This window comes from Poromitra crassiceps (assembly GCF_964638095.1).
Source record: "Poromitra crassiceps genome assembly, contig: HAP1_SCAFFOLD_324, whole genome shotgun sequence".
NCBI lineage: Eukaryota > Metazoa > Chordata > Actinopteri > Beryciformes > Melamphaidae > Poromitra > Poromitra crassiceps.
This window is the reverse complement of record NW_028152078.1, coordinates 60,758-75,071: the sequence shown is the minus strand read 5'-3', so window position 1 is coordinate 75,071 and position 14,314 is coordinate 60,758. Positions and strand designations below refer to the sequence as shown.

Sequence of the window (14,314 nt, the reverse complement as noted above, 5' to 3'; positions counted from 1 at the left end):
CTGATGACTGCACACAGCACATGTGCCTCATGGCAAACGAAAAAGTAACTTTGGTCATACTCTGTTAGTTCAGTTACTCTTTGTTAGTTCTCGGTGTGGATTTACTAAGAAAATTACCATTTCACGTTATTTTGGATTATTATTTCATAGCGTGGTGAATACGTGAGTGTACATGTGAGTGTTTCTGGCGCTGTTGGAATGTGTATTTTGGGCATCTGAACGGGAGTAGGCAAAAGTACCATAGACTGCCATTGTAGCGCTAAGCTAAGTAGCGGCCCACAGGTTGAGAATGGCAGATCGAAAATACATTGAAAATACATGAAACTAAGATAATAGGATGGTTAGGATATTTTTTTAAATCTTTACTATTAAAGAAAATGCTTACATTTGTGTTTTCTTTTAGCCTTAGCCACCATCTTGCCGATGATTCGCAAGGCATTCTGGGAGAGTTCTCATAACCTACCTCTGAAAAAGCTCTGTTTGGTGGGCTATATAGTCCTACCACTTCACCCTAGCTCTCTGTCCCAACAAGAATGAGGACACTCTACCAGGACACGTGAACGCACTAAACGAGGGTTAAGGGCTAAGTGATAGCGGCAAGGGGTGTATTGGGATTGGGCCTAAGTGGATGTGAGGGTGGATCTTTCCTTGAAGGCTGAACACATCATCCACTGGGTGTGTTAAAGCTCTCCAGTGGTTCTCTCACCTGAGCTGGCTTCTGGTCCGACTTTTAGCTGATTTCAGTTTGACGATCAGCTTGGGCTGCTGCCTGGCCAGCAGCATCTGCTGTGTGGTGAGATCTTTCGTTCTAACCTTTAAATAAGTCAATTTACTAGAGAGTAAATTGTAACATAGTTTATTTACAAAACAAAAGTCCAACAAACGGATCCGGTTCACTGCCTGCTCTCCCAACCTCCTGTAGATGGCAAATGACCGCTTCTTCCTGTAAGTCACGTCCTTTTATAGACTTCTTCTGAAGTCCCACAACAAAGAGTAGCTTTATGCACTTAGCGCCCCCCTACGGCTAGGAGGGGTATAACAACTCACTCTGCAACTCACTCCTCCACGGCATCAACTCCACCCTCATCAACAGACTCCAACTGGTTCAGAATGCAGCAGCTCGACTCCTCACCCACACCAAATCCTGGCACCACATCACCCCTGTCCTCAAAGAACTCCACTGGCTTCCCATCCCCTACCGCATCAACTATAAAATCCTGGTCATCACTTACAAAGCCCTTCATAAACTGGCCCCCCCTTACCTCACAGATCTCCTCTCCCCCTACCAACCCTCCCGGTCCCTCAGATCCTCCTCAGCCGACCTCCTTTCCACCCCCAAGTCCAAACTCCGCAGCTTTGGGGACAGAGCTTTCTCTCGGGCAGCTCCCAGACTATGGAACGCCCTCCCCCAAGACATCAGAACATCAGAGTCCCTCACAGTCTTCCACTCCCGCCTCAAAACCCATCTCTTTTCCACCGCCTTCCCTTAGTCCCTCTGCTCCCTCCCCCTATCCTTGCTTGTGTGCTGTCTCTGTCTACTGTCTTGTCCCACCACTATCGCCCCCCCCCCCACATAGTACTCAGTGTTTAGTGTAATCTCTGTCGTTATATGTTCACTAACGTCTCCCCCCGCCCCCCCTCAGTGTTTAGTTTTGTTTAGCCTATTGTAAAGCGTCTTTGAGCCCTGGAAAAGCGCTATATAAGTCCCATCTATTATTATTATTATTATTATTAACAACATCTAAATTCTCTCTACAGTTTCCCTCCTCTTTTTACTTATTAATAGTAAAACTATTTTATTTAGAAGTTGTTATATTGCATTTCAACTTACTCTTAGTTGTATTCATCATCCCATGCCGATATATACATTCTTGTTAAAAGAAGTACACTTTACTTTGCCATATTCCGAATCCAACTGTGTACTCCTCTCTTTAGAATGCTGTGGCTTGTAAATATTTCAAATACATGCAGATTATAAACTCTGTCTATGTACAGTCTAGAGAAGTCCTCTGCGACCCCCTCTCTTTGCTTTTGGGACATCACTTAATGAAGCCTGTATTTGAAATGTGCCTTGCTGCTATATCATTCCATGTAATGATGGACTCCTTACTAATCCAAGTTATTTACATAATATACTTCTGATAGATTGGCCTAATCTACCAGTTTAAAGTTGTTGGATCTCATTACAACTATAGCATGCTATCATTGCTAAGCTTAGACACTATACATGACTTATAACATATGAAACATTGCACTACAATCATACACTTCACGTTTCAACATTATATACAAAGTACATACAATACAACATAAATTTCATTAGCAGTTCAAATATTTGACGTGATTGATGTCATCTTGTCGTCTCCATTGGCTCCATCCCATACAAGTTTGCTCTATCATTTCTCTATAACAGATATTTAAGAATTCAGACACTATTCAAATGATGTCATCATGGCTTTTCCATTGGCTCCGCCTCAGCATCTGCACTCTCCCTTAGACGCTTCATTCATACTCGCAAGCATCCATCCCAACCCTCACATCCTGTTTATTCCCATTCATTCATATTCCGAATATGTTGACATCATTGGAGTCTTGAATCCATGTTCCAAGTCGTTGTCATCCCCTCTTCTCCAGTCTTCCGCTCTTCCCTCTTCGTTCACCGTCTCCTCTCTGTGAATGACATATAATCTGAGTGTGGTATTCTATTCTATAGCAATATGTTTTAATGTTTTTTACTCTATATAACCCCTTACATGTGAAAAGCATCAATGCCACATACTTCTAGATAGACGATTATTTATTTTAGCTAGTAACACAAAGGATATATTCAGGGGATTTCAGGAACTCTGGTTATATTCAAATTAATTTGGGATGAACTCTAAATTGTATTGACTATTTAATTTGTCTAACTTAACTTGTAGGATGAATCATTGTACCATCAGAACCTCCCAGGGAATGCAGAACCTCTATAGTTATTTAATATGAGTTATGCTAAACAACCGTCAAGCTCTTAGCCATTGTAGCCCGCAGTCCACTATTCTGAGTGAGATCAGAAGTAACCCCAAGGATCTAATTTCCAATATATGGATTTCGCGTTACAGCCGTGCGGCCCGACACAACTTTCAATTTGAAGTCTATCTTGTCCACAATACATCATACTAGTGCCCCATTCAAAGCTGCTCCCACACTGATCCTTTATATCACACTTTTACCCTTTATCTTTCCCCCCTAAGGATCTTTGGTTGAAAAGGCTAAATGTACTTTTAGTAGTAAATAGCGATACACCTGCTTATTTTCCATTCTCCTCCATAGGTCTTCTTCCTCCATTTCTTCAATAGCACTCTATAGATGTCAGTCCGCCATCTTAGTCCGCATTTCTGCAATGCAAACAAACCAAATATCAATGTTCAATTACAATCTGATGGACTTCTATGATCTATACAGGATTTTATTTTGCCTATGTTATTTTTCCATAATTTTGTACCTTTGGATGTTATTATTATGGTTATTTGATCAAAGGAGCTTTCATTTGAGATCTAACCCCACAAAATCTTAATTTCTGTGTAGTCAGATCATACCCCCTTTACCCTTCAGTTCCACATCATTTGTCTTTTAAATTAAATCCCATTGTGAAAATGCCTTGCTCCAACATCATATGGGCTATAAATCACCCTGTACACTGATACGCCATTTTAGATAACACATTTTCTCATTCAAATAAAACACTAACATTCAAACTTCATTTCCAAATAAATGAATATTTATGCAACAAAAACATTATACAAATGTGTCACTTTGTAATCAACTGTGTCCTAAACTTGCCTGATCCATTGGGACTTTGGTATGGGAGATTTGGCAATATCTCAATTTAATTTACGTATTACAATTGAATTTGGATTCATGCATTAACCAAATACTATGCTAATAGTTTATTACTTTTCACAGTACCTCCATATCAATTTCTACATTTCAATCAATCAATCAATCAATCAATCAATCATTTATTTCACTCTAGACCACAATTGTGGTGTGGAGTACATTACATGAAACATAAACAATATTGTTGTGCATGGTAAACAGTTCACAGCAGGGATACAAAACATAATGTGTAAACACAAATGTATACATATACATATAGCTTATAACTTAAGAGGAAACAAAACAAAACAAAAAGGAGACAATTATTTGAAAAGAGGTAATGCAGAAATCAAAAAGGCACCAAGTTTATATAGTAACTTTTGCTTGCAGATATATTCCATCTCGCTATTTTAACCAAATGTTCACATATTGCCAAAATCCCCATCCATTTAGTCAATCAGCCGCTGAAACCTGATCCATCGCTCTTGATCTCTGTCTCTTCCATATCAATCTGTTTCAAATACAAAGGTCTCCCACAACACAACTATTTTCATGCACAATTCAAAGGCACAGTAATTTCATGATTAGTATGTTAATTAGTTAGTGATTAGTTTCTCATCAAACCACATGCCCCAAAACACACTTAAATTTAAATGTTTGCCTCACCCCCAACAAACATTTTCATAATTATTGTACATATTTACATGAGCTCATTTCAGTCAAGTCATTCAAGTCCAGTCAGCAGTCCAGTCAGAATACCTCCCTCTGGTCATTCACTTCCCTGTATCACCAGTCTCTCCAAGTCTCTCCAATCTGCAACAATATTTTCTTGCAACAAATCACAATGAAATAAATCATACTAAATCCTATAAATCCTATAAATCCCCCCTTCTGAAACTTCTACAGATCTATATCTAGAGTTTCACTCTCTTCATTCTGCAAATAAAAATTCTATACACAGATATTATTTAATAAGAATCCATTTCATATCTTTGTAAGTTTATTATTTCATTTATAATTTCGCTGTTAACATATCTATATTTCATACTTAGGCTGTAGCTTTCATTTCATGTTCAAATGTAATATGATAAGTACTTTTCCACTTACCATGTTAAGTACTGCATTTACCCATCTTACTTCCGCTTCCAATCGTTGCATTCATCTCGTGCCCATTATGGCATTTATCCGACTTATAATGTTTCTTTTATCTTAACTTCTTCTGAGCATTTATAATATAAACGTTATAATAGACTACTTTTAACCTACGATACTTTCAATCTATGGTATAGAATGATTGCAGTTGTGACTGTTCCTGTTAGACGCAGTTAAACTATTTATGACTTTGAGAAGGTAACTTCTCTGTATCAACAACTCCTTGATTATTCTTTTGTTTTGTCAAGCCCCCTGGCTCAGCAGCCCTCCAGCTGTTGTCTCCCAGTCAACTAGTGTCTGTTTGCACCTTATCACTATATAATCACACTTCTATTAAGTGCAAATTCCACTGCATCATGACTGTCTGCAAAACACATGGCTTGTAAATGTCTTACTTTTGAGACTACTTATCAGACTATAACAGTAATAATGATAGATTTGGAAAGTAGTAAATGTCTGCAACTCAATTAACTTTCTAATGTTTTCTAAATGTTTGTTCAGAAAAAGATTTATCTTATTTTCCTCAGGCAGTGAATGAGCCATTCAGACCATTTGCATATAAACATGCCTTAGGCAACAAAGTCCCCTCTGCTCCTTTTAACTCTAGCTAAATGAATGAATGAAAGCTTTTCCATTCTCAAAGTAAAATGACAATTTTTTCTAAAGCAAAGTAAATCTGAAATTTAGAGTTTGTATTTTCCCAGAAATTCATTTTAACATCTCTCTCGGTATCATTTGAATCAGGAAGCTTTCTCCCGTTTCTACTCCACTCCTCCTCTGTAATAGATTTAAGCAAACAATTATAGTTAGTCATTGCAATCACAAATAATGGAACATCTTTCTGTTAAGATTAATCTCACAGTTACTCTATAAGGTACATTTTTCTAAATAAGAGTGACTTTTACTCAGGATGTTGATTTGCCAGATCACATTAAATGATACGACATCATTGAAGTATCTTCCCCTTAATCAATTTATATATTATTGATGACACTTTACACCCTTTAAAAGCAAACTTAGTTTCTCCATCTGCAACCAGAACATGATACACATGATATCGACAGTAACTATTCAATATTATCTATGTTTCCCTGCACATCAGCTAGTGTTAATGATAAAACCCGACCTATATTTTCCAATTCCTTATATGACGAAATATTATATATTAGACTGAATATCAATTAACCAATACACTTTAGTTGGATTTTACCCCATGTGAAGTTCACGTCCTCCAGCTGCTTTGAACTTAGTTTGTTCCTCAGTTAACCTGAAAGAAATGTTATCTTACCCCTGTTTACAATGACAGGCAGGCGGCTCTCCTCTGTCTTCAAATTAGCATTTCAATCACTTTTGCTGCAATAAAAGCCTTTGATCAGCATGACTTCCAATTCTTTTCAACTCCTTTTCTGTGAGAGGAAAATATTAGTACCACATTCTTTTCCCTGCTACATCATTCTTAAATGACACTCATTGATATAACAGATTAACATGGACTGGGCCTTTCTGTTGTTTTTCTCCTGTAACCAAATGTTTGTAATAGAAAAAGATCAAATTCGATACAACTCCTTTTCTGGAATAACGCCTTTTCTTCCTTTCTGCAAGTAAAGCAATGTTAGGGTTTCATCTCTAAGATATTTGCATGACATAACCTGTTCTCATGCTACAGTCCCCTGTAAGAAAATTAGCATTTAGATTATTCGCAAGTTTTCCTCCCATTGTCCTATCAAGTCTCAGAAATTCACATGACATGACAAGACAACATTGTGTAAATATAATTCCTGACTACATTTGCTTGAAACTTATCAGTTCTTCATACTACTGTGTTTTTTTTTCCAGCAGTCACCCAACGTCACCTCATCTCAGGCTGTTTCTGAAATGTTAAAACCAACATTAGTACGCTTTCATAATGTACAATTTTCCTGCACAAACCAACTGCATTCTCTCTTCCTCCCATGGTTCCGTTCCTTGAAACACACACAAATTATGTTAAACCATAGTACAGCCTTAATTTTCTGTGCTTTCATTTTCTCCAGTTCAGCTGAGCTCCTTCTGAAATAAAAGAACATAGTATTTTATTTACTTGTGACTTAATCACGGTAGACAATTCATTTTCTCTTCTTCTCACCTTTCAGCAAAATTAAATATGGATTATCATAAAGCAGTGTAACACATTAATATACTAACAAAGGGATTCTAACCCAAAGTGACTTCATCGGACATGAAGTTCACCGTGTTGTTTAAATTTATAGTATCCACCTTGTATCTAATTCTATGGCAACATAAATTGGAAGAATCTGAAATTCAACTCAAAATATGGATATTGATATTACCATAATTAGACAATTCTGTGTTATTTATTCCCAAACAAATTTTCATTTTGCTCTCCTCACTCCACGCTGAAATCTTACCATTTTAAAGTCTCATTCAATGTTATTGTTCTCTACCCCCTCACCCCTACTTCAACTCTTCTTATCTCTGTTTAGGAAGAAGGGGTGAGATGCATTGTCACTACGTTAAATAACTCTAAGTCCTCTCAGCCTGCACATAAGGACACTCTCTTATCCAGTGATCTTCACCTTTACAACAAAAGCATCCTGTCCGGTTCTTTTGTCTTTGCTCAGGCTGCCCTGCTGTCACACCCCACCCCCCTCTTCTGCCATAATTGGAGCGGGGGTGGTTTACCTTCCTGTGAATTCCTTCTCCCTTCTCTTCTGGCAATCTGAGCAGCCCATAAATTGTAGGCTATTTCATGTTCCCTCCTATCTTGGTCATCCAATTGTTTAAAGGCCGGGTTTTCCGTGGGGAATATGAATATATATTAAATCTCACGCCCCTAAGGTTTTAGAATCCGTTGAAATTTTTGAAATTGGTTGTTTACAGCCTGAGATATCACCAGAAATCCACTCTGTGTGTGGGGGGGGGGGGGGGGTGGTGGGGGGGGGGGTGCGGGGACTCGAAATACTACATTTCCCACAATGCACTGGGCTCGCGTGGCCTTCGTTTCCATGCCCACCCCTCAGGCGTTTGGCTGATATCAAACTCCAGTAGGTGGCGGTAATGCACATATATGTTTGCCAACCGCCATAAAACTCAAAGAAGAAGAAGACATGGAGAGAAGACATGGAGAGAAGAAGAAATAAATCGAAAATAAATCGAAAATCAATTGCCTCCAAATTGCACCAAATGTAAACGGTAGTATATATGTCGGGAGATGTCTTCATAAAAAAATTTTCATGCATTTTAAGGCATTTTCGTAGGAGTTACGCGCATCTGATGTTGTAACTATTTTCTGTAAAAATGTGTAAAAACGGGTACATTGCTCAGCGTTGATTTCGTTACTTCAACCCACCTACTACTAGATGTAAAATTTGACGAGCTTTCCAATGCCGCCAGTCCCGTGTCGATTAGTGCTTCCGTTCCCGAGATAATGGTCTCTTTGCAAGGAACTATGGGAAGCTAATATTAGCTACAGCAGGCTAGGCGGTTGACAAGATGGCTGCGTTTTTGTTTTGGTCAAGGCCTCTGAAGGGGCGTGGAGGACCTCTAGAGGCGGGACCATGGCCAACAACAGTTGTAGTTCATAGGTGCACGACTTCCGCAAGGCGGACTTAGGCCAGATGACGCGAAACGCGTCGGCTGGCCCAAAAAATATGTGAGAGATGCTTGATATCTCTGGCAGTGAATATCCAATTTCAAAAATTTCAACGGATTCGAAAACCTTAGGGGCGTGAGATTTAATATATATTCATATTCCCCACGGAAAACCCATCCTTTAAGAGATAATTGTTCTAACACTGCATTTAATTTAGCTTTCTCAAAAGTTCCCATAGCTGGCCACAACCCCTTCATCCAATAAGACCATTCAGCTGTCCTTTCTACTGCTTAGAGCCCATGAAGACTCAGCATATGCTGGATAGGCAGGATTTCAGTATCTGGATTTCTCAACTCCATTTCTGAAAATCACACAAATAGGTTATTACACAGCAAAGTTTCCTCTAATTCTACTTTATTGTAACAAGTTGCTTATTTACTATACAGTTTATAATCATGTGCTTTACTTCTAATCAAGTTGAGTAAAATATGTGTAGCTCCACATGCATTACATTCATTCACACAAAGACTACAAGTCCCATTGTCCTTGTGAACTACATTCAAAATGGCCGACAGCCATGTGTTTCACACTCACACACTAACAGAACTGGTGTAAATCAGCTGCTGGCTTATAAATTAATTCCCTAATTATTAAGCCCCAGCTAAGGATAGAAACCATTGATGCAATATTCAATGATTTTCTTTCATACAAGCCGATTTAACAAACAACCGCGGTAGACAACACAGCCACATGTAACAGATTCTACTACTATTGTTTCATCCCAGCAACTGAATAGCATTTTACATTTAGAAGCATCGTCCTATTAAATTTGTGCAACCACAACTGGTAAAGCGTCTCTTTTCATTTCAGTAATATGCAACATCTCCCGAGCGCCACTTTCTCGGAGCAGCCAGCTTTTAAGCTTACCGTTTCTCACATAAACTCCCCTTAACATTTCTTACCATACACTTAGATTTGCTAGCTAATTCAGTCACTGGATGACTAACGTACGTTTTATTCCTTATTGATTTATATAGCGCTAATTATATTCCAACCGGGGGAAATCCGGCGACTTCAAAGCTTAATGCTCCTCTTCTTCTAAGGATTTTACTGCGGTCTCTTTTCATGGGTCGCCAATGCGACTTCTCCTTTGTTTCTTAGCACATTAGCCACTGCTAACTATTGCACTAAAGATATAGTCTCCCAGAACAGACACGTTGGCTTTCGCAAATTTTACGCCTCAGGTCTCTATCCAGAGCATAAACTTTACAGGCCTCTAAGGTCTTTGTGAACAATTCTGCTTTTAATAAAAACCCCATCTAATGGTCAAATGCTTCCACCATGTGTATAGCTGCATTCGCCGGATGTAGATGAAACAGTCTGTTTTAAGAGACTACTGAACAAAGGATCGTCCCCCCCCCCGCACAGCCTCTAAGGATTTTATTTTCCTCTAAGGATTTTATTTATTTACCTAGGTTAATCTTAATTCTCTCTCACTAGTAGGCCTACACAATCCGCAGCAGAATCTCTGTTACATCAACAAATATGATTAGTTACCGAACTCAGTTACCTTATAATGTTTAAATGATTCCCACCTAGTGGATCCTTGAGGCTCCAACGCTAAATAACTTGCCTCTTAATCAAATTTCACAATAACAACATAGCGATTTTTCTTCCACGCTATTCTTTATGCTCTTTTAATCATTCGGTAACCAATCATTTATTGGGCACAATTAACACACAACACACTTAGACTTTTGTATTTGTAAATAATCAAATCACAACTCACCTTGGCTTCCCGTTTGCTTCTCGCCGGCCTGCTCTGACTGTGTTGTTGTTGATTTGCGCGCTCCACAGGAATTCAGACCGACGTGAAACAAAGGCCCAAAACACAGGCCCAAAGCCTGCCCAACTAAACCACTATACTTCCCCCCTCGACACGGGTTTCGGCAACCAAACTGTGGTGAGATCTTTCGTTCTAACCTTTAAATAAGTCCATTTACTAGAGAGTAAATTGTAACATAGTTTATTTACAAAACAAGAGTCCAACAAACGGATCCGGTTCACTGCCTGCTCTCCCAACCTCCATGTAGATGGCAAATTACCCCTTCTTCCTGTTAGTCACGTCCTTTTATAGACTTCTTCTGAAGTCCCACAACAAAGAGTAGCTTTATGCACTTAGCGCCCCCCTACGGCTAGGAGGGGTATAACAACATCTAAATTCTCTCTACAGCTGCAAAACACCAGCTGGAGCTGAGAGAGGAGAGGAGGATTAGAAAGGAGTGGAGTGGAGAGGAGGAAAGGAGGGGAGGGGAGAAGATATTAATAGAGGAGAGGAGATGAAGAGAGGTGGGGAGAGGAGGAGAGGAGATGAAGAGAGGAGAGGAGAGGAGAGGAGGAGAGGGCAGGAGAAGAGAGGTGGGGAGAGGATAGTAGAGGAGAGGAGGAGAGGACAGGAGAAGAGGGAGGAGGAGAGGAGAGAGGGTGGGAGAAGAGAGGAGAAAGGACAGGAGAGGAGGTGAGGAGAGGTGGGGAGAGGAGGAGAGGACAGGAGAAGAGGGGAGAGAAGAGAAGAAGAGAGGTGGGGAGAGGAGGAGAGAAGGGGAGATGATAGTAGAGGAGAGAAGGAGATGACAGGAGAAGAGAGGAGAGGAGGGGAGAGAGGAGGAGAGGAGAAAGGACAGGAGAGGAGGTGAAGAGAGGAGAGGACAGGAGAGGAGATGAAGAGAGGAGAGGACAGGAGAGGAGGTGAAGAGAGGAGAGGACAGGAGAGGAGGTGAAGAGAGGAGAGGACAGGAGAGGAGGTGAAGAGAGGAGAGGACAGGAGAGGAGGTGAAGAGAGGAGAGGACAGGAGAGGAGGTGAAGAGAGGAGATGAAGAAAGGAGAGGACAGGAGAGGAGGTGAAGAGAGGAGAGGACAGGAGAGGAGGTGAAGAGAGGAGAGGACAGGAGAGGAGGGGAGAAGACAAATGGGGAGAGGAGAGGAGATGAGATTTCACAAATGCACTTGTCAGTTTGAAAACAAGGCTGCTTCTCTCCAGAGACTGTTTAGAGTGAGAAGGCTCAGCTGTCTGTATCAGTGGTGTTGTTTTTTTACCTTTATTTATACAGGGGGAGTCTCACTGAGAGCAATGCTGTCTTTTTCAGGAGCGTCCTGTTCACATTCACACACACCTTCACACCTGGAAGCTCACCAGTACAACCACAGTCTGATCTGCTGGCCACTGAGCAGCTCCACTGGAGCAGTTGGGGTTAAGGGCCTTGCTCAAGGGCACCTCAGTGGTGGTGATGAGGGAGGGGCAAGGGCTGCCTTGTCACTTTCCCCACCCAGATTTATTCTGCCGGTCTGAAGGATTGAACCGATGACCTTCCGGTCAGAACCTCGCTTCTCTAACCTTTAGGCCACCACGGCCCCAAACGTGTCACGTGGGTTTGGCCCCTGCCACGCCCCTTTAGGAGACTAGCAGGTCCTGAGTCTATTGGAGTCAATGGGAGAAGTGATCGTGATCACAAATTACGATTCTTTCGCTCCTTAGTCACCAAAGTAAATATCACATCCAGTTTGCCACATACAGTATCTTCTGAGCATTCTGACACTAAAATGGCATTTTTCAGACAGACAGATTTGGCAATAGAGCTAACGTCAGCAGGTAGTGATTAGCTAAAACTACACGTGAAGCTTGCAGATGTATTAGCTAAATCTGTGGTTGGAATCTTAGTTGTATCTTAGATACGATTAGATTGAGCTAAGACGAAGGCAGTTTTGTGTTTATATGTGTGCTATTCAGTTTTGTGTTTATATGTGTGCTATTCAGTTTTGTGTTTATATGTGTGCTATTCAGTTTTGTGTTTATATGTGCTATTCAGTTTTGTGTTTATGTGTGCTATTCAGTTTTGTGTTTATATGTGTGCTATTCAGTTTTGTGTTTATATGTGTGCTATTCAGTTTTGTGTTTATATGTGTGCTATTCAGTTTTGTGTTTATGTGTGCTATTCAGTTTTGTGTTTATATGTGTGCTATTCAGTTTTGTGTTTATATGTGTGCTATTCAGTTGTGTGTTTATATGTGTGCTATTCAGTTTTGTGTTTATATGTGCTATTCAGTTTTGTGTTTATGTGTGTGCTATTCAGTTTTGTGTTTATATGTGTGCTATTCAGTTTTGTGTTGATATGTGTGCTATTCAGTTTTGTGTTTATATGTGTGCTATTCAGTTTTGTGTTTATATGTGCTATTCAGTTTTGTGTTTATATGTGTGCTATTCAGTTTTGTGTTTATATGTGCCATTCAGTTTTGTGTTTATGTGTGCTATTCAGTTTTGCGTTTATATGTGTGCTATTCAGTTTTGTGTTTATGTGTGCTATTCAGTTTTGTGTTTATGTGTGTGCTATTCAGTTTTGTGTTTATATGTGCTATTCAGTTTTGTGTTTATATGTGTGCTATTCAGTTTTGTGTTTATATGTGCTATACAGTTTTGTGTTTATATGTGTGCTATTCAGTTTTGTGTTTATATGTGTGCTATTCAGTTTTGTGTTGATATGTGTGCTATTCAGTTTTGTGTTTATATGTGTGCTATTCAGTTTTGTGTTTATATGTGTGCTATTCAGTTTTGTGTTTATATGTGTGCTATTCAGTTTTGTGTTTATGTGTGCTATTCAGTTTTGTGTTTATGTGTGCTATACAGTTTTGCGTTTATATGTGTGCTATTCAGTTTTGTGTTTATTTGTGCTATTCAGTTTTGTGTTTATATGTGCTATTCAGTTTTGTGTTTATGTGTGCTATTCAGTTTTGTGTTTATATGTGTGCTATTCAGTTTTGTGTTTATATGTGCTATTCAGTTTTGTGTTTATGTGTGCTATTCAGTTTTGTGTTTATATGTGTGCTATTCAGTTTTGTGTTTATGTGTGCTATTCAGTTTTGTGTTTATATGTGTGCTATTCAGTTTTGTGTTTATATGTGTGCTATTCAGTTTTGTGTTTATGTGTGCTATTCAGTTTTGTGTTTATATGTGCTATTCAGTTTTGTGTTTATATGTGTGCTATTCAGTTTTGTGTTTATATGTGTGCTATTCAGTTTTGTGTTTATGTGTGCTATTCAGTTTTGTGTTTATATGTGCTATTCAGTTTTGTGTTTATGTGTGCTATTCAGTTTTGTGTTTATGTGTGCTATTCAGTTTTGTGTTTATGTGTGCTATTCAGTTTTGTGTTTATGTGTGCTATTCAGTTTTGTGTTTATATGTGCTATTCAGTTTTGTGTTTATATGTGTGCTATTCAGTTTTGTGTTTATATGTGTGCTATTCAGTTTTGTGTTTATGTGTGCTATTCAGTTTTGTGTTTATGTGTGCTATTCAGTTTTGTGTTTATGTATGCTATTCAGTTTTGCGTTTATATGTGTGCTATTCAGTTTTGTGTTTATTTGTGCTATTCAGTTTTGTGTTTATATGTGCTATTCAGTTTTGTGTTTATGTGTGCTATTCAGTTTTGTGTTTATATGTGTGCTATTCAGTTTTGTGTTTATATGTGCTATTCAGTTTTGTGTTTATGTGTGCTATTCAGTTTTGTGTTTATATGTGTGCTATTCAGTTTTGTGTTTATGTGTGCTATTCAGTTTTGTGTTTATATGTGTGCTATTCAGTTTTGTGTTTATATGTGTGCTATTCAGTTTTGTGTTTATATGTGTGCTATTCAGTTTCGTGTTTATGTGTGCTATTCAG

At 39.1% G+C, this 14,314-nt stretch overlaps 1 protein-coding gene across 1 annotated transcript in view; it reads right to left on the bottom strand.

The window, feature by feature from the left end:
* Window positions 1-14,314, bottom strand: part of LOC310771059 (nephrocystin-1-like) — a gene marked incomplete at both ends in the record, with an annotated part of 52,173 nt that overhangs the window by 6,248 nt on the left and 31,611 nt on the right. The window contains one exon of the mRNA XM_083663739.1: window positions 707-813. Within this exon, the coding sequence (XP_083519865.1) occupies window positions 707-813 (107 nt within the window). The remainder of the gene's footprint in view (window positions 1-706; window positions 814-14,314) is intronic.